The sequence below is a fragment of the Trachurus trachurus genome, assembly GCF_905171665.1.
Source record: "Trachurus trachurus genome assembly, chromosome: 2".
Classification (NCBI taxonomy): Eukaryota; Metazoa; Chordata; class Actinopteri; order Carangiformes; family Carangidae; genus Trachurus; species Trachurus trachurus.
In genome coordinates, this window is record NC_139914.1 from 7,422,974 (window position 1) to 7,443,884 (window position 20,911).

Here is a 20,911-nt window from a genome sequence, read left to right on the forward strand (position 1 = left end):
ACATGCACACATGCTCAGTCAGAAACATGATGCATCCTTGTTTTCATCCTGCCCTGGCACTGAACTAGCTCTGCAGCATTACAGAAGTTTCACAGAACTGAAAACAAGAGGAAATTCTTAAAATAAACCACTGTGTTCCCAGACTTGCATAAGCAGCCTAGTTAGGCAGAGAGCCACAGATGGAGAGTCGCAGGCAGATAAACACAGAGCTGGCAGAGTTCAGCAGGCCTCTCCAGGTCTCTCCAATTACACCCATCTCAAGGGAAAGATAAGTGCAGAACACAACTTGGGTGTGTTTCAATGTGTTAGCATTTGTGTTTTTCTGGCATTGAAGTGGTCACTGAAATCAGTTTGGTGGGTGGGGTCCATTTAGAGTTGCAGGGCACTTTTTGCGGTCGTGGGTGCGCAGCCCTGTTGAATGAACCTAAAATACAGGCAGCCATCGTTTTAGTGCCTCCACCTCTCCTCGGCCCTCTTGGCAGAAGACTGCGTATTAAAGTCAGAAAGAAAAAAAAATGTCTGTGATCTTAAAATAAATGAAAACTCTGCTCAAATTGCACAGAGGGCATGAGTGATGCTCAGCTCCTGGGGGCTGCAGATGCCATGCTGCTGCTGCTGCTGCTGGGAGACAAGAGCAAGTCTCTCTGTAACTTCTACAGACGGCTGCCATTTCATTTTAATCATCTGATCAAATGCCTGTACCTGTTTTAGATCAGAAACTATTTGGTCAAATAGCAATTTTTGACTTCAAGTGGATGATTTCTTCACTTTAGATGTGAAATATTTCATTTTTCAAGCATCCAGGGGAAAAAAAAAAACATTCTCTCTCGGCTATAGAAGTGACTCTAATGACTGTGACCTCAAAGCTGTAGAGCCACAGATAATCTCATCCAAGGAAATGTCTGGTGCCATATTCTGTAATATCTCAGTGTTATATCTCCATCGCATTAGTTTCAGAAAACAACATAGAGATTTAGAGTTATAAAAAATGTGATAGAATAAACAGCTACGCTTGTATCTGTGTATGTTAAATTCTACCAAACACATTTGCCTTTCTAATAAATAAATCCTGCAGCAGGCACCATTAGCTAATTAAGCAAAGTGAACCTGGACTCATATTAATATTGAAGAGAGGTGCAGACACATTAATCCATCTGTTTATTAATCCCCCATCCCACCCACCCTCTGTTGTAGCAGCGGTTGTTCACCCGGGGCAACAGGCGAGGTATCGGCCTCTAAATGTGTGAGTTCAATACCGAAGCCCAGTCACCTTTGATTAGGAATTCCTCTGAGGCTATTTTGTTTTTACGAGTGTCCAAACAGGCGCCTGACCTGAGAGACTCCTACCCGTCACTCCCATCAATACCCCTAACCCTCGGTGACTCACCTCGACCCCACGGAGGTCGCCTCGGCTCAGGTTCCTTCACATAGCCGGGGGGCCGGCGCTCCGGGGTCTAAGTGGTGGGAGGATTAATGGAGACCGATTTGACTCGGATGGGGCAAATGGAGGAGGATTTATGGGGCTGACCGCTGGGTAATGCACCCTGACTGTGACCATGGAGCGGCCTTGGTCACTGGAGGAAGTGGCATCATTGACATTGTGGATAATTGTGTGTGTGGTGTCAAAATTCAAGGTGATGTCGGCTGTGCAGAGCTCATTTTGAAAATCCATTATTTGCACTCAGTTCAGCTCTTATTAAGCTGAGCTATAGGTACAGTCATGAAGGAATTATGGTATGTAATGCACCTTTTGTCCTTGTAGTAAGAGCAGAGCTGTGTCTCAATCAGAATACTGTTGATATGCACCTAACAGAACAAGCGTTTTCTTCATTTTTGGAGCGCTATCGTCGCCCGTCAACACATCCACCGGCCTGTTCTGTTTGTAATTTAAATTAGCCATAATAAACGCCTTACTTGTACTTTATTTTTTTGCTTGTGTGTGCCACCTGTTAAATGCGAGGTGGAGATTATACGCCGCCACCGGATCAGCTGGCTCCTCTTACTGGAGGAAAACATTGGCTTCCTGGTATGTTGATTTACATATATTATATTCCACTACATAGCCAAGACGGCGATCATTGAGGGTGGGAAGTGTCCATCGTTCCACACTCAACTTTTTGACCGTTATGAGTGCACCATCCACTCAAAATAGTGTAAATATTTGAATTGAGACACAGCACAGGTGTCATCTTCTCTCCATGTTGTGGTGAAAGTGCGTAAACCCAAACCTCCAACCAGATGCATACTTTCTCCTCAGTGTGTAAAGGAGGGCAGTTCAGAACCATACATTAAGTTTTACTGCTTTCTATCCACGACCCTCCCAAACTTGTAAAAGTCGTAGCATGAGGAAGTCTGGGTAATGCAAAGGAAATGGAAATAGTGCACAGTGAATATCTGAAATTCACTTTGTGTTTGCTGTGAACACACCTTTACAAAAGGCTCATTTAACATGTTTGAAATGTTTTTTTTTTGTGCACAGAAAGTCTTTGACCTATTTTAGATGCACACAGACGGAGGAAGCAGAAGCCGTCGACACGTCGAAGCTGTCGGCTGTAATTCTCTGATGCCTCGTGTGCCTGCTCTGAGAATACGTCTGTTTTTATTTTTTTTTAAAGAAGATGTTTCCGTGTTAAAATCAAAGCACATTTCATTACTGCAAATCACAGTATTTTTCCACCTTAAATTCCAACATGAACTCTGCTTCTCACAGTAGAATAAATTAGACCACATCGTGTTGATTTCCTCCATAAAACAGCCTCGTGTACTGTAGTTGACGGTGAGTCAGTATTATTGTGTGTCTTAACAAGGTGTGGAGAGAGTGTGAAACACAGACAGATGGAGGACGAGGCTCGGATTTCGGATAATTGATAAAAATGATGAACCGAACCCTGAACGCATCATCAAACGACCCAACATGTGCCACGCTGTGTTTTCAGCAGAGGAGATATTTGTCTGCGTGTCCGAGGTGGTTGGAGCGACCATTTTTCATGTCTACGAGCGCACACCGCAAACACACACACACACACATACACACACTCTGACCCCTGCCAGTTTCTTCTTCCCCACTTGTTCTCCTCCTCTGCTCTCTCTATTCTGACCACGTTAGACCAGGACCCTGTCACTGACCCTCCAAAGAGAGATTGATTACAGGAAAGAGAGTTTTGTTTGTGTCTCTCAGTTTAGTTTTCAAGGTTCTCTCCCTTCTTCTCCTTCTGTTTATCTCACACTCCTCCTCCTGTCTTTATTTTCTCCTGTCTAGTAAAATTTTAAAACACACGGCTCTGTTTTTTTTCTTTCCCCCCACCCAGCCTGCTCCCTTTGGGGTGGGTATTAAAAGCAAGAAGCAGCGCGAAGGTCCAAATTAGCTTCGTTTGACTAGTTTTATTGTGGCTTCAGACCTGCCCATGCTACCTCTCGGGCTGCGGGTAAGTGTGTGTGAATACCAAGGCAACAGCTGGTCACATGAAAATGTACACAGTGGGTGGGTGTGGGTGTGGGCTTAGGGCGTTTTGCTGGAGGGAACGAGGGTGGTGGGAGGGAGGGGGGGTGGTTGGTGGTCCCCTCTCTGAGTCTGTGAGTCACTCTGAAATGAATGGGAGCTCTTAGTGTCTCATCATGGCAGCGACAGCGGAGCGATCTTCATTTTAAACATTTCACGTCACTCCTCATTTTTCACTCTCCATTTTCTTGTATTTGTGGATCCGCGATATGCCCAACCGAGGGTCGCTTATTCCATCTTTCCCCCTTTATTTTGTTTATGCGTGTTTATCTTCAAGATGACAACAAAGATCGTAGCAATTTCTGCTACAATTTGCTTTGGTGTCAGTTGTTTTTAGAGGAAGCCTCAGGGGTCAGCGTAACCCTCTGAGCTTCCCTGATGCTCATTTCACCAACATGACCAGCTGCTTGGTGTGAAAGTTGCCAAATGATAAAAAAAAAGAAAGAAAGCGCTCTTCTCTTCTCACACCTCCTCCTTTTCTTCTCTCTAGTGATCCTCAGCTCCAGGAATCCAACCTAATGTGGATTCTCCGTCTCTAACTCTGGTCTTTCTTCGTTGCAGATACGCCTCTGTTGGTGAGGAGCAGCAGCGACTCTGCTATAGCCCCGCCCCTCGAGAGGGCGCCCACGCCCCCGACCGCTGACTACGGCAATGCATCTCCTGAACCGGTGAGTACCGCGTCACAGGAGAGGCAGGAAAACCAAACTGACAAACTGGTCTCCAGCTACAAAATGTTATGTCTGTCTGTGTCAGTGCAAAGTAAAGTCTTAACCAGAGTTGGGGAAAAAAAGAAAAATACAAAAAGACGGTAAGGAAACAACAGAGAGATGAACAAACTGCTGTTTCCGCTCCATCTCTGGTGTGTTCACTGACTCGCTCACTGAAGACAAAGACACAAACCCAGTGAATATTCCTCTTGTGGTCCGGCTCCAAGCCTCGGGCTGTACTTTGAAAGGGTCGGGCTTTTCAAGTGCTCTTTTTCCAAATAGGCCGCCATTAAGAAGAACTTTGTGTGCTGCCTTTGTGTGATGCCTCACTACTCTGTGTGTGTGTGTGTGTGTGTGTGTGTGTGTGTGTGCCTGCATGGGAGAGGAAGCTCAGGTAGAGTGAAGAAGAGGATCGAGGGCATCCTGTTGTTCACCCCTGCTGTGTTCGACACAGCGGTGACTAAGCAGAACTCAGGCATCAGCGGGCGCCGAGTTAGTAAAACAAAACACAACAGACACACACACACACACACACACACACACACACACAAAAAGCTTCAAACAGCTCAGCCGGACCCGAGTGAACAGGCTCATTATTGATGATTTAAAATATCCTGTTTAAACCCACTGTTTACCCTGTTTTTATTCACTTAAAGAGCAAGTTAATCATTCTTTAATCTTACAGATCACTCTTAATCTGCATTTATAATTACAATTAATGGAAAGCATTCAGTTAAATTAATTGTATTAACCTCCCATGAATCAAATAAGAGTCTCCATGTAATCTTTCAGTGAAGGATTACATGCTCCCCTACCTGCTGATAAATATTTCCATCCTTGTGCTCCACATTAAAGTGTTGTAAACATCAACTCCTGCTCTTTCCTAGTTAAATGAAATGCATCTTTAAAGCGCTTGAAGATCTGCAGTAAAAAAAGAAAATCAATGGTGAGTCAGGAAGTGATAATAGTTTGTTTGTAAGGATAGTAAGCTGAACAATCTGAGGACCGTAGGGGACGCGGTGTTAATCCACACATGACAGAGGAGAACAAAGAGCATTTGTAACCCTGCAGTGTGTGCGTTTCGTGTGTGTGCATGTGCGTGTGTGTGTGTGTGTGTGTGTGTAAAAGACGAGGAGGCCGTCACAGCTCTTGGGCATATTGAGTCCGAGGCCTGATGGACTTCCATAGATCAATACACTATCACTTCATCCTCACTCACCCACTGTACTGCTTCTCTGGAAACCTCCACACACACACACACACACACACACTCAGATACACTCACACACTCACTTCTGCAAAGACACACTTAAACACTCTCAAGTGACACACACACACACACAACCCCTTTTTGTCTTGGAGGAGGTATTGAAAGCTTGATAAAGTGTAATTAAGGCTGATACAGTGATAAATATACAGCCTGCCCCTTTAATTGATTTTACCGCCTGCTATGGTGACGGCCAAGGTTGGCCCACTTCTCCCTGTCTTTTATTCACATGCATTCTTTGCACAGAGCTCTCTCGGTCTTTCTTCCTCTCCTCATAAGAGGAGCTAATGAAATTGGCAAACGGCTGAGCAGTGTTCAGCCTCGGCCCTTTAATTGATTTGGACTTCCTGCCATGTTCCCCGCTAATAAATGAGACGTTTAATGTTGCTAGCCGCTGAATTCTCTCTCTCATGCTCCCTCCACCTCCGACGCTTTGCTGTTTCTAATCCTCCTTATGTTTCTGCACTCTCTTCCTTGTTGCGTCCCACTTTTTTTGGGTGGTTTTCAACACCTCGCGGCGCGCTGATGCAACACGACTTTAATATCTACAATACATTCTGCTGCGTTGATGTTTCCTTCAGTTGCAGATGTAGAAAAGTTGAGACGTTAACCAGCTCAACTCAACCCAGCGGTGTGCGTCTTTCATGCACGTTGTGTATCTGCATGAGCACGTGTGTGAGAGTGTGAGCAGAGCGTGGCGGTGGGTTGATGTGATGGATATGACGAGGGTCAGGTAGGGCCGACCTGGAAGACTGGAGCTGTGATCCTGCACACACACCAACACGCCGTTCCTCAACCGCCTGACGTGTAGCAGATGACTCCAGCGCTCGGAGAAAATACACAAAGGAAACGCACACCTCATTACTCATCCGTCTGACAACAACCACACACACACAGTAACATGCTCACACACACACACACACACACACACGCTCGCACACAAACTCCTCATCTCTCATATGCCTGCACACTGCCCTGTCACTCACACATACCTCAGACTACAAACAGCAGCCAAAACACAAAAAAAAAACATGGCTGGCAGTGTGCAACACAATAACAGAGCAGACAACCTGTTAGTTGTGCTTAGACAGGTTTTCAGACAGGTTTCACAAATTATCTGAGCGTTTATCCTGAGGCCACTAAGCCATTCAAATCACTGAGTGAAGGAAATAGATTATAGAAAGCCAAACAGCCATAAAGCAAGACTTCTGGGGGATAGTTTACGTATTTAGGCAAACTAAAACACATTTAAAATCTTGATCCTTAGAAGCTTTTGAGATATTGACATGTCTTTGAAGACGTTGCACTTAAAAGCAGCAGCAGCAGCTGTAGTGAAAGTGCTGAAAGGAGTTGACATACTACTGTAACTACAGATGAGGAGTGGTAGTGTTACGTCTTGTTTAGTGTAATACCTGAGATTTAGCGGTGAGCTACTACTACTGTGCCAAAACAATGATTTCTTTCAGTGCCTATTTTTATCAAACCCCGTATTCTCAAATGTGAAAATGTGAAACTAAACAAAATTGTGTGAAATTAGACTTTTTGTTATTTAAATCAGGAATTATTTGATCAAAGGAACAAGTAAACAAGCTTATAAATCCCAGCAGACGTTCGCTGCCAACTGGTGGTGCTTGCCGGTTTTAGATTTGTGTTGCTATGGACACATTCATGGCAAGTGCCAAACCATTGTTAAAGGGATAGTTCAACATTTTGGCAAATTCGCATTGCAATAGTTGCTATAGTCTTAGGAGTAGGTGCGCTACCTTTAATTGGCGGTGCAAGCTATTTTTAGAACGGCGGAGCAGAGCCGCGAGCTGCTCAGAGCTACACTACGGAGGCTCATGGGATTTCTTGGTTTTCAAACTCATCAAATACACAATCCAACAACTCCAAAACGCTCTGGTGGACAAGTTGTGACCTGCACATTCACCACGCTATGAGATAATAACGGAAGTTGTTGTTTTTGAGGTAAATTCATGCAAAACTGCTGATGAGCGTTCCTGTCCCGTTTTTCTGCATTGAACTATCCCTTTAAGGTTTGATTCACAACGCTAGACACTGATACTGATAGCTCTACTTATGCTTTTAATGGCAACATTGGTAGCAGCAGTTGTCATACAGGTAGAGCCATTAGTGCCAGTCGCAGTAATGTGAATCACATCGGTTGCTCCATCGCTGCTTTTAGCACGCAAATGAAAACATCCATAATAATCATAGCGGAGACACAAGTGTAATGTGTAAGTGTGTCACCAGATGTATATATACAGTGCTGCAAATGTGATGTAATCACCGCAGACACGCAGGCAGCAATATGACTTATACTCGTGAGGACTGGGATGGCACAAATGTTCCTTCTTAGTGCGCTGAGATACGAGCAGCGAGCGGGGCAAGCCGATTGGCTGAGCACAGCGGGGCTTCCGCGGAGGAGAGCTGCTGTTTTTATGTGTACATGAACAGGAGTGCTCTCAATCAGGGATTAGATTCACACTGGGCATTATGGCGTGATCCCTTAATTTTAAAGCATCAAGCTGAGGCAGGTTTGTTTGTGTGTGTGTATGTGTGTATGTGTGTGTACAGTATATGTGTGGGTGTGCATCCCCACATGCCATATCTTACATGTGCTATTCTTGTAGTAAAACAGAGGTTGTTGTGTTATTGTGCCACATGTGTATAAGACTGTGGTGTCGAGGTGTTCCTGTGAAACTGAATGTACAAGTGTGAGTGTTTGTTTGTTTTTTGATGTGTGTGTACATGTGTTGTGTTCACCTGCGCTGCCTCTTGTGTTCCCAGAGGTCGTGATGGGATGAGGAGGGATGTGTGTGTCTGTGTGTGTGCGCAGGAGGAGGAGAAGCCCGTGTTGCTCGTTGTGCGTCGGCTAATGGCGGTGCGGGAAGATGCACAGCAACAATGGAGCCTCCAGCTCATCTTTCTGCCCCCGCACACACACACACACACACACACACACACACACACACACACACACACACACACACACACACACACACACACACACACACACACACACACACACACACACACACACACACACACACACACACACACATCTCTATTGTGGGGTAATCTCGCACTGCCCAGATAAGTGGGTCACCATTTGTGCAGGCAGCATATGTGTGTATGTGCTTGTGTGTATTCAAAAACACACTTTTTTCTTTATGTTTGCAGCTCCACAGCCAACGTGTGGTGTTAGTATTTGCAGGATGTGTGTGTGCTATAAAGCATATATATGTGCTGTGTGTGACAGAGGGTCCACCAGGGACACGGGTGTGGATGAGGAGGGGAGGCGGGGGGGTTGCTAAGGAGCAAGCTGGTGGGCGGGATCTTTGTAGCCATTAGTACTGGTGGTGACACAATGAAAGTGACAGGGCAGAAGGACCTAATTGCTCCCTTCTTGTCTTTAGCGATTTGGGACAATTCCTCTCTCCGACCCCTCGAGTGTGTTTGAGCGTCTCGCAACAGTTTGCCGCCGCCACCGCCGCTGTAGTCTTGTCTTTCTTCCCACACTCTGTCTCTCCATCTCCATCTTCCTTTTTTTGTTTTTTTTTGTTTGCCCCGCAGTTGTTGATTTTCGCCGACTTAAAAATAGAGAGCCTTGCCTGACACAGGGCAGAGGGATGGAGGGAGGAGGGGGAGGGGGGAGAGGTAGATAGATAGATAGATAGAAACATACACAGACAGAGTGAAGGGAGGAAGGACAGCGTCTCGTGGTCCGGCGGTCGTTCTCTCGTCACCGTCCTCAGAGGTGATTGATGGCGGCGTTAGATGGTTTTGGCCTCTTCCTGCTTCGCCGTTGGTTTAATGTCAAAGCAGGAGAGTGTTGATTGGCCCGTTGTCACCTTGTTTAACTAAATCTTGTGTTGTGTTTACAGGAGGTCAGTGATGTACTGAAAGGAGCTCTGGACCGACTGCACACGGACAAACCCCCCGCCAAAATGAGCCCGGTCAACTACAAGTAAGTGTGTGAGTGAGTGTGTGAGTGCAGGTGTGTGTGCATTTGTTACAGCTTCAGACAGCTCATAGATGCAGCGTGTGATGCAGGGACGGTGTCTAGGATTAACATCCAGGTCTTTGTTTGACAGCCTGACACTGACTGGATTAAACAGTGTGTATAAGAGTGTGTGTGTGTATGTGTGTGTGACTGGATGTGTCCCATGACATGATGGGATAAATATTGTCTCTTATCTGTGTGAGTTTAGAACAGGATGAATAGTGCGTATTATAATAATTTTCAAAGTTGTTACAACAGACCAATACAATGTGTTTTCCATTACACCAATAGATTTTTATGATCTATCAATATCCTAATTTGTCTTTGGATTAATCATCAGATTCTTCAGAGTCAGTCTGAGCCACTTCTGTTGGTTCAAACCCAATTTCCCCCTGGGGACTAATGGAGTTTATTGGATTGAATTGAGCAGCTTCTGTCAGTACCAGAGACCTCACAGATCCCACATCAGCCGGACAAGTGTTGCTGATCGTGTTTTACATCTTGTCAAATTTTGAGAACAGCATTTTGTATCTGACTGGAGAAACTAAATTCTACTCACTATCCATTACATAATGACAGATAATAACCCTCATGCAGTGCAGTAGGCTACACCTGCTGTATGTGAATCTGATAGGACACGTTAACAGGATGTTTTTTGGGGAACTGGCACCTTTCTATTCATAATTTACAAAATCACATTTCCTTTATAATAGCTTTCTGTCAATCACCATCTAGTGAACAGTTTTGTAGCTGCGCATTAAAACTAAAACTCCAGTGTATCAGCAGAATCACACACACTACCTGTTAAAGCTAGACTCACTTGTGTACATATGTGTGTGTGCGTGTGTGTGCACGTGTGCGTACAGGTGACCTGTATGTGGGTGTGCTCCAGGCACCTCACCATGGCAACCTGCACCTTTGTTTTTGGGCACGCCACTCACAAAACCTTCTGGCAGTGTGGGAGTTTTATCTTCATTTCTCCAGGCTGTCAGTCACGCAGTCGCCATGGCAACAATTAACCCCCTCCATCACAGCCCCCTTCACCTGTCTCGTCCGGCACAGGGCCGTGACGAGAGTGCAGATAAATCAGCGACACCCTAGGCAGCCAAATGATTCCCCACTCAGGAATTTTTTCTCTCTTTTTTTTATTTTTTTTTTTTATCTCCCTTTAAAAACAAGTGCGGAGGTGAACTCAGCTGCTCGGGAGGAGACTCGGCTGGAATGACAGATGGTGATTTTTCAGCATTTTACAGTACAGCGGTGTCTTGACAGCACTGTGATACAATGGAGGCACGGCTCTCACAGATAGTTTGCCATGGTAACAGATGGTTGGCAGTGGAAGGAGCCACGGTGAGCGAGCGGGGGCCACGGTTCTCAGCGAGTCCCGGCCGCGAGTTTGTTAGGCACTCGGCCTCCGTTGATGTAGAGGAAGTCAACCAAGAGTGGGAGCTCCATCTGTCTCACTCCTCGTTGCTCTTTTCATCCGTCCCATCGTCCCTCGACTCCCTCTCTCCCTCTCCCCCCTTCCCTCCCTCCTGTGGAACGACTGTTTGTTTGTGTTTGTGTCAGTGGGATACTAAAATGGGTGAGCGGAGCTATTCTGCATATAAGCGTGCAGCGCTAACAAGCTATGGTTGCCCCTGATGAGCTTGTTTGTGCCGCCGCTTGTTTTTTATATGAATGTAAATGGGCTGTGTGAGTGTGTGTGTGTGTGATACTGTGTGAATACATGTACATCAGTCAAGGCTGTCTTTTTGCGTGCGTGTGAGTGTGTGAATGCATGCTTGATTGTGTGTTTGTGTGTGTGCATGTGTAATTTAGATGTAACTGTGTTCCCTAATAGATGTAAATTTGATGCATGTGTGTATCTGTGAATTCAATTTAAGGGAATGTGACTGATGGTGTTTGTGAGCGTGCAATAGATGTAGCAATAAGAATGCAAATTGGATGTGTGTGTGTGTGTGTTTGTGTGTACAGTACATGTGTGACCCTGGCAGAGGTTAACGAGAGCAGGGTGACAGTGACAGAGGAGTGTGTTATAATGATCCCACCTAGTCCTTGGTGCTCGTGTAGGAAGAAGCACATAAACCTTGAACTTCACTGCTTTTGTTCTCAGACATGTTTGCCTTTTTTCTTTAACTCACAGACGCCTCATTATTCCTTTTTTCTGTAACTTTATGAAAAAAAAAAATCTTTGCTGGGAAACTCTGGAGAAAAACTCCTTCTTTGTGTGATTGCTCTTGTGAGCTATTATGTATTATGTTCCCACATCTCCCAGCAGACCTTTAGCAGCAGCTGGTCCGGAGTGACGCTGGCTGACACTGACGGCCTGTTGCAGCTCTGAACTGCGTTCGATCCCCACACACCTCTGAGCCTTGTCATGCAGAGAGCACAGGGGTCACTTAGTGTTGAACTCTGTGCATGAACTCCTGCATGGATCTGTTTGCTTTTTTTCTTCTTCTTTTGATGAAATTCACTTCTAAAAAGCAAACACTTTTAAAGTTGAGTGAAAACTCCTATGAAAGTCACATTTTTGCTTCCTTTTTTCTTCAAGCGAGGCGGCTGTCTCTGTTATGATAAATCCAAACAGGATTAATTCAGGAAAAAACTTTTGAAAGGAGCAGATCTCTTCTTGGAAAAAGTAGAGATGTTTTCTTATTTCTTATTGTTCATAGAATTCATTTGACAGAAACTTTTGTGTTGAAAGAATTTAGATATTGTGTCTTTAATTATTAAAAAGAAAAAAAATCTAAATACATTGATAAATATTTAGTTAAACCTTCATTAGTGTTAGCTATGTTGTGAGGATGAGTTTTTTTGACGTTTTTTTTGTCAAAAATGATGAAACAAAATGAAATTTCTTATGTAACAAAAGGTACAAAACCACATTTGAAACTCTTGTTACTTGTAACACTCGTGTTACACTGTCTGATTTCTAATTGTAGTGATGCATGTGTGCATTCGAACAGCGAAGCATGCAGCCTGGGATTGTTGCTCTCTGTGATCTTCCTATTCCCATTCCCCCGTCATGCAGGTCCCCTCTGTTAGCCGTCCAATATCAAAAGCAGCCCCACTTCCTGTTTATCTTCAGTAGCACTGTCCTTGTTTATCTGCCGTTAAAAGCCACAGTTCAAGCCTCTGCAGAGATTATTAGAGAAGCTCATTCTGTTTCATCTCTATCTGCCCCTCTATCTCTCTCCCTCTTTTATCTCCTGTTCTCTTCTTCTTCTTCTTTTTTTTTCTTCTATATCCACCGGCTAGATTGGGTGGTGGAGAGGCAGGTAGATAAAGGTTGAAGTAGCTGTGCACCTGTGTCCTAGCTTCACACACACACATTGTTGTGATTTTTGGCAGGTACCTGTAAGCTCATTTGTGTCCCTATCTATGTAGCCTGGAGGAAAATGCAAATGGATTTTGAAGAGCTTGCACATGGAAAGTGTGTGTGCAATGTGTGTATTATTGATTTCATGATTGTGATACACTTTATGCACACCCTAATTTTCAATATATTTATATGCATGTGTTTATTTGTCGTTGTCTACAGCGCCCTGACGAAGACAGTGGAGTTTCCAGGTGACCGAGGACCGCTGGGGATTCATGTGGTCCCTTACTGCTCCTCTCTCAGTGGACGGTAAACACACTTACACACACACACAGACGCACAAACACACGTGTGAGTTTGTAGAACACAGCTACATGCTCACATCCACTTGTAATCAACCAGGCCTTCATAGGAAAAGGCAGATGGCAATGTTGACTCGTAGAAATGCATAAAAAATTCAAGTGCTGGCATGTCATCATACATGTGTTTACCTCCATGTTGTGTGTGTGTTGTGTGTGTGTTGTGTGTTGCAAGGACCCTGGGCCTTCACATTAAAGCAATAGAGGAAAGCAGCCGCACCAAGAGAGAGAAGATCTTCCAGGAGGACGAGTGCATCGTCCAAATCAACGACACACCACTCCAGGACAAGACCTTTGCTCAGTGAGTGTGCAGAGCGCGGATGAAGCCCGAGGCTGCGTGTTTACGTCTGCATCTGTGTCAGAGCGAGCAAAATGCAAATATTGGATCAGGCACAAACAAGGCCATAGACTTAAATAGCGTTTTATCAAATCCGAGTCCAGAATTGAAGCTGCTGATTAAATCTGAATCCTTTCCCAATCCCTTCACTGAATCTACACTGTTTAGCTTTCAACAAGCGCTCAAGATATAATAACGAATGCAGAAGAATTCAAGTGATATCTTTTAATGGGTTGTTTTTTGGGATCAAATTAGAATATCCTCCCTCGTGGACGTCCTCGCTCTTTCTCCAGTTATTGGTTTGCTGTACACAAACATCTTTTTGAACTAATCCACCATCCATCTGTCTGCTGTGTGGTTGGAAAGACATGGTTAGTAGGAGAGGGAGGAGATGAAAAACGCCTTGGAATACAGAGTGTATTACTGTACAGTATGTGTTGCTGAACTAAAACAAAAGAGCCTAAAGCAGGAAAGGAAAATCTTACTCTTTATTTGTGTGTGTGTTTTTTTGTGTGTGTGTGTTTTTTCTCCCACTCAGCAGCCACCACTGTAGAGAGACACCTCACCTGTCACTCAGTGTCTCTTCTATCAGCCAAACACAAATCCTCATTCTCTAGCTGTCCTATCTCTCCACCACATCTGCTCTCACAAAAGAGTGTATGTGTGTATCTCTGTGTGTGTGTGCATGTGTGTGTGTGTCCCTCCTTTTCCTAATTTTCCCTCCACCCCGCCTCCAATCTCCTGGTCCCTGCTCTTCTCCTTTATTTCCTCCGTCCTCACCGAACAGGTCCATTTAACTGCGTCCCACTGTGTGGACCGTGCTGTGTGCGTGTTGTGCTGATAGTGGTCTATTAAAGCTGCAATAGGAATTTGCTGTAAGGTCTCCTCCATCTGATGGGGACCGCAGTGTCCCAAACCAGCTGGAGGAGTCGGTCTGTGGTTGATCCAAATTGAAATACAGCTCCATTAACGACACACAAGCCTCATTCACTCCGCTCGTTCTCTGCTTTCCAATCGTCTGTGTTCTCCTCCTGCGTGCTGCTTGACTTTCTCCGGCTTTTTTTTGTGTTAATTTCTTTTATTTTTCAATAGCTGTGAGCTCAGAATGATAGTATATCCAGTGTCATAAATGTTAATGCTCGTTTCCTCACTTCTTCTTCTAGGGCACAGGAAGTCTTCCGCCAGGCCATGTCCTCCTCCAGCATCTCCGTGGAGGTCCTCCCCGTCGCCAACAAGGTGCGCTATGAGAAGAGCCTGATAGGTCAGCTCTTCACCGGCGACGGCAAAGACCCCTTCCCAAAGACGAAGAGTCCGATGGTCGCCCGCGCCAAAAACGACCACCAGCCGGAGCCCAAGCCGGAGCCCAAACCCGGCACCAAGCCGGACGCCAGGCGGCCCGACGCCCGCTCCAGGACCCCGGAGCCAGCTGCAGAGAACCGGTCCGGGCACGGCTCCCTGGAACGAGGCTCGCCGACCCCTCCAGCCAGAGCAGCCAGCTCCTCGCCGACGCCCAGGAGCCCGCTGGTCGGCCAGGGCCCCGCCACGCCCGGCCTGGCCAACCTCACCAGCAAGAAGGGCGGCAAGCGGATCAAGATCGACCTGAAGAAAGGTGAACGTTCGCCTCCCTTCAAAGTTGGAGAATGATTTCAGTTTCTGAATTACAAGCGACAATAATCGTTGTTTTTGTTGTTACATTTAATTCTTCTTCCTCTACTTCCTCGTCACTCTCAGGGGAACTGTTGTCAAGACTCTAGATAATCCACATGGTCTTTTTGAGCACATCTATTCTTATTTATAGTTTTTTATCTCCAGGCTTGTTTTTCTCATGTAATTGGGCGTCCTGGGTGTTGTATTGGCCTCCACCACCAATGATTGATTTATCAAATTCAGCCTTTTTCACACAGACTCTCATAAAAAGCTCTGCACCACTGAAAGCAGTAGTCGCCCATGTTGAAAATATCCCTCCTGTGATGATGTTTTCTTTTCTTTTTTTTATCTTGTGGGATGGCCGTACACGCTGGTTGTCTGGTTGTTTTGCTTTTAGACTTTAACCCACGCTGAATCAGTCTGACTTCCCCGCCGCCTTATCTCTCATCCCTCTAAAACACATCGGCGCCGCAGCAGCGATGTGTCGATAGCATGGGAATAGCTTCGTAGCACTAGTGTGAACGGGCTCAGTCGTAGCAAGCTGCAGCATTACAGGGCATTGAGAGGAAAGCTGTAAACGCGTTACATGCGCACACCGACACATGCATGCTACAGGTGCCCAGAGGAAACGAGAAGGAACCCAGATGAAAGAATAGAAGAAATTGGGCTCTGCACTCTCCAGCCTCGGCTCTAAGCTCCATTCAGCTGTTTTATTGTTAGTTTCTTTCTTTTCCCGGCACCTTTTCATTCTCCTGTTTTCTTCTCCTTTCCCCCCCATCCTTCTTTTGTTTGATTTTCCCCCCCCACTATCCTTTTCACCTGATGCAAGATCAGAGTGGAGGATATTATGGGGTTTCTAACACCCTCTCCCCTGGCAACAGGCTCTTTCTCACCGTGATTGACAGGCGGCGAGGTTTAGGTGCGCTAATGTAGGGCAGGCAGAGGCTTAGCTTGGAGACCAGATAGCATCGCTCACCGCCTTTAGTATGCCACGCCGGCTTTGCTCTCCCAGCGCACACTCACATACACACACACACACATACACACATACACACACAGACAGACACTTGCACACAGAGCGTGGCACATTTCACTCATGGCTTGGGGCTTGTGAGGCCGTGAAAAAGGGAGAGGGTGGAGGCTCTGGGGGTTGATGGCTCGTGCGTGCGTGTGTGTGTCTGTGGGTGTGTGGCCCCAGAAACACACACACACACACTTGTAAATGTATACACACACAGATAAACGTAGGATCACATGCACAAGGAGAATCTTTGTGGAAATCACGTCGCCTCCCCGGGGAGGGAGGCTAGAAAAGAGAATAATATTTCTCAGGTTGCTTTATCTCTCTCCCTCTCTCTTTCCTTCTCTTTTTCTCTCTCTTCCCGCCGCCCCCCCTCCACCTTCCCTCCATCTTCTCCCTCTACCTCCCTTCATCAGCCACCGTTAGGCCTGCTCACACGTGAAATTAAAGGCAGAGTCTGTCTAATCCGGCGAGGAGAGAAGCCTTCTCCTGGCGGCTCAGAGGCTGAGCCAGGCATCTAACCCCCAGAGGAAAACAGGCACTTAAACAGTAGTTAATGTGGAGGATGATGCTAAAACCGCAGATTGGCTTCAGCAGGACATGAGAGAGGGAAGAGGAGAAGAGGGGCGAGTGGAGAAGGAGACAGAAAGGAGAAAGTGACAGAATAGGGAGACAAGAGGGAAAATTCAATTAAAACGAAATTAAAAAGTCATAAAATTCATAATTAAGTCTCGTCTGCAGGGGGACTGACATCCCTAACGCACACTGTGACGCACACTGCTTTGTCTCCGCAGGCGCAGAAGGTCTGGGCTTCACCGTGGTAACCCGGGACTCCTCGGCCCACGAGCCAGGGCCGATCCTGGTGAAGAACATCCTGCAGAAAGGAGCCGCTATCAAAGATGGTCGCCTGCAGCCCGGAGACCGCATCCTGGAGGTAAGACAGACCTCAACCCGCTGACAACCAGCAGTCACAGCAACAAGGACATCATCATCATCACCAGCAGCAGCAGCAGCAGCAGCAGGAGCAAGAACATGAACGGCACCTCTGCTGGTTAAACAGAGGAATTACACAAAGGCCAGATGCAACTGTGTTTGAGAATGACTTTAGTTTCGATGCCAAAAGGAAATATGAACATGAGACTCATCATCTCTTTGGAACTGACTGATTACTAAAATATTTCTTTGTTCTCTTTAGTGGTGTCTGATGACGTTAACAGTTTTGGTCTGCATCACTAGAACAAGTAAAACAGGAAACACTGCAGAGGAACTACAGGCCTCTCAAGTCTCACACATGGAGCGTGACAGTCACTCCGTTCGCTCTTTTGTCACGCACTCCCACCACACGTTGTATTTCTCACGCTGAAAAAAAAATTATAATATAAATTTCTCTGGCGCACCGCTATCACTATGCAACCGGCAGGAATCAAGCACATACAGTACGTCTCCCATGGAGTCACTCAGGGCTCTCAGTTCAATCAGTCCTATGGGCATTAATGCTCGAAAACATTTAATAACCCGGGTCGGATCGGACCATGTTTTTTTTTCTATTTCTTTTCTTGTATTTACGGTACATATCAACGGTCTGGGAGACTTAGAATATCATGGAAAATGTATTTAGCCTATGTCAGTAGGCTAATTCAATTCAAAGTTGGGGCTTTTTGATCTTTTTTATCCAAATTCCACACTTCCTCTGCCCCCCTCCCCTTTGAAAGAAAGAAATGTCACTCCAAGCTAAGTTCAAAACTTGAGAGCCCTGGATCAAATAGTCCCTATGAAATTGTCTCTGAGGCTGAAACCACAAACACCTCAAAAACCAGACAAATGGCACATAATCATTAGATCATTAGAGGCACGTCTGAAAATATGTTTTTCATTTAGGGTGAAATGACCCTTAAAATGCAGAAGATGCTCTCTGATGTTAGTGGAGCTCAGCCAGAGGATAGCAGACTTGGCTTTAATCTGCTCCTGTGTGTATGTGTGCTTTCTTTCTTTCTGTGTATGTGTGTAGGTGAATGGAGTGGACATGGCGGGCCGTAGCCAGGAGGAGCTGGTGGGCATGCTGCGCAGCACCAAGCAGGGGGAGAACGTGTGTGTGGTGGTGGCGCGGCAGGAGGACATCTTCCTGCCTCGAGAACTGGTAGGAGAGCACGAACACACACACAAAAACACAGCATCCGTGTCCTCGCCCCGCCGGCTGCACCTTCACACACCGCCCAGCCTCTCTTCCTCTTTTGTCTGTCAGTCAACTTCTGCAGCTTTTGTTGATCGTTTATCTTCCGTGGTGGGCGCATGTTTTCTTTTTTTTTTTTTTCCTTTCCCCTCCTCTTCATGTGCGCTTCTCTTTTCTTTAACATTTCCTGCACATTGTGCCACTTTTGCTTTTTTCCCCCCTCTCCCGTGTTTTACCTCCGTGCCCTTTCGCCTCGGAACGCCGCGCTCCGTCCTTCCTGTCCCACTCTGGTTTGTTGACACAGCGATGCCAGAGGAAGTCGCACACGCAGGCCACAGCGGCCCCGCAGGAAGCGCGCGAGCATGTCCGCGCATGTCGACATGCCGCGGGTGTTAAGTGACCGTTTACCTGTAAGCGGCCGACGGGGTCAGGGGTCTCTGTCTCTGTCGGGGGCTGTGAAAGAGACACGGTTTGACTGCGCCTCACGGGGGGACGTTTTATCAATAAACACACACTTTTAAACACACATACACAGCCAGGTGGCCCCTTGGAAGTCTCCTGCTCTCTGCAAATCATGTTTTCGCCCGTGCACCTCTATTCTCTCCCCTCTGTCCTCTGTGGTTATTCTGATTATTCCCTTTCCTTTACTTCAAAGAGCTGTGAGAAAGGCACGCAGGGCTTTGTAGTGACTGATGCATATTCACACCTAGAGTCCACACACACACACGAACACACACAAACTCCTAAACACCTAGTCCTTGATTAAAAAAAAAAAAAACTTGAACACATGTGCTCTCTCTTTCTCACACACGCGTGTGCACAGACCAACACATCACACGAGCTTTAAACAGCCGAGTTACTGCTTCCGAAAATAGTTTGCCCTCATTAATGGCCCAGCAGTCTTGGCATAACAAGTGACTTTGAAGAGCCTCTACAGTCTTCATCTAACACTTGCTTGTATTTGTGCATTAGAGGAGGCTTAAAGAGAGAGAGAGAGAGTGAGAGAGAGGAGGAGGAGGGGGTTAGGGTGGGGGGGTGAGAGAGGGCTTTCAGTCCTGTCTCTATCCAGGCTGTTGAAGTTACTGGTGCCCCGTGAGATCTGGCCCTTATCTCCAGCACAGTCCTCCACCTCAAAGACAGTTTGATGTGCCATAGGCACACACACACACGCACACACACGTTCACACACACACACACATACACAAACTGGAGAGGCACGCTTGAGCTGCTGTGTTGTTGAGTTTAGATGTGCCGACCCTCAAAAAGCGAAGGATTACAAAAATACACAGATGAAGAAAGGACCACAGAGAAAAAGTTCTTCATTAAAAAAGTTGTCAAATGAGCTCATGCAAACACGCACACACACACACACACACACAAGCTAATACTAGTGAGCGTCACAAGAAGCAACACCAACAGCAAAAAATGAAATCCTCACCTTTTCATTCTCTCCCCTCGTCTATTGTAATCTCTCTCTCTCCCTCTCTCTCTCCATTTGTAAATTGTCGTGAACATTAATGTGGGGAACTTAGCGACGAGCGGCTCCCGACGATTCGGCTGCACACAAAAGATGTAATGATGATGGAGACGCATTAAGCCGAGGCGGCCATCTGCCTCTTCTGTCGCAGGACGACCTGTTTGTCCGTGTGTCTGTCTGCTCATGAATATGTATGCAGGTTTTAGAGGCTACAATATCTAGTCAAAAAAAAAGAAATCCCTTTATGTACCTACAGCGCTACGGTCATATTTGTTCAAATAACCATCAAATGCAAATCACTAGTTCATTATCTCCATTTTACATCCAGTAGCTGCTGAGATTAATTGGCTGAATTGCAATTTTAAGTTTTTCTTGGCTAACCTCGCTGTTGCTGCCACAGATAATGAATCTCAGCTCGTTGCATATATCAAGGTTTAATTTGGTTTTTCTCCAGGAACATTTTGTCTGGGCTGCAGACGTGCACATGATAGGAGATCTTTGGTTTATTGGAATACAAAAAAACAACAATATCAGACGGTTTGTTTTTATCATCAGGTTATTTACCTGTTGATATTCAGCGTACCAGTGAACACCGCTGCTCCTGTTCCAGGGTTTAATCCTGAGAAATCCTCCTCAGTGCAGCTTTCTTGTCAATGCTCATTAGGTTTTTTTGGCCTGCGGGCCACCTACAGAAAGTGCAGTTAATTAACCCTGTTATTGTTTGGATCCTGAGCACGGGATTAACAGGACTCGGGTCAAAACATCCGATTCCCACTTAGTGAAGATGAGATTATACTAAAGTCCAACAGACTGAACGTCTGAAACTGTGTTCAACAGGTTTGAACACTTCTGTAAAGAGAGGAACTTTAAGATTTTAACATTTGGCAGATTTAAAAGTTTAAGATTGAGTGTCTACGTCGATGCTGTAGCAGCTCTATGAAGCTGTATTTTTCATTATTTTGTATTTATAGAAAAGAAATGTCTCCAAGTCAAAGAGGAGATTGAAATTTTGCCTTGAGGGTGACGATAAAAAAAACAATAAATGTCAACCTCCTGACGGTGGAATAACAACTCAGAGAATCACCAAATTGTTAACGTT

At 45.8% G+C, this 20,911-nt stretch overlaps 1 protein-coding gene across 1 annotated transcript in view; it reads left to right on the plus strand.

Annotated features, from left to right (window-relative positions):
• pard3ba (par-3 family cell polarity regulator beta a) overlaps nucleotides 1-20,911 on the plus strand; it is a 140,922-nt gene that overhangs the window by 31,610 nt on the left and 88,401 nt on the right. Inside the window, exons 4-10 of the mRNA XM_083992248.1 lie at nucleotides 4,061-4,167; nucleotides 9,361-9,443; nucleotides 13,024-13,110; nucleotides 13,336-13,461; nucleotides 14,661-15,106; nucleotides 16,960-17,099; nucleotides 18,174-18,302. Of these exons, the coding sequence (XP_083848374.1) occupies nucleotides 4,061-4,167; nucleotides 9,361-9,443; nucleotides 13,024-13,110; nucleotides 13,336-13,461; nucleotides 14,661-15,106; nucleotides 16,960-17,099; nucleotides 18,174-18,302 (1,118 nt within the window). The remainder of the gene's footprint in view (nucleotides 1-4,060; nucleotides 4,168-9,360; nucleotides 9,444-13,023; nucleotides 13,111-13,335; nucleotides 13,462-14,660; nucleotides 15,107-16,959; nucleotides 17,100-18,173; nucleotides 18,303-20,911) is intronic.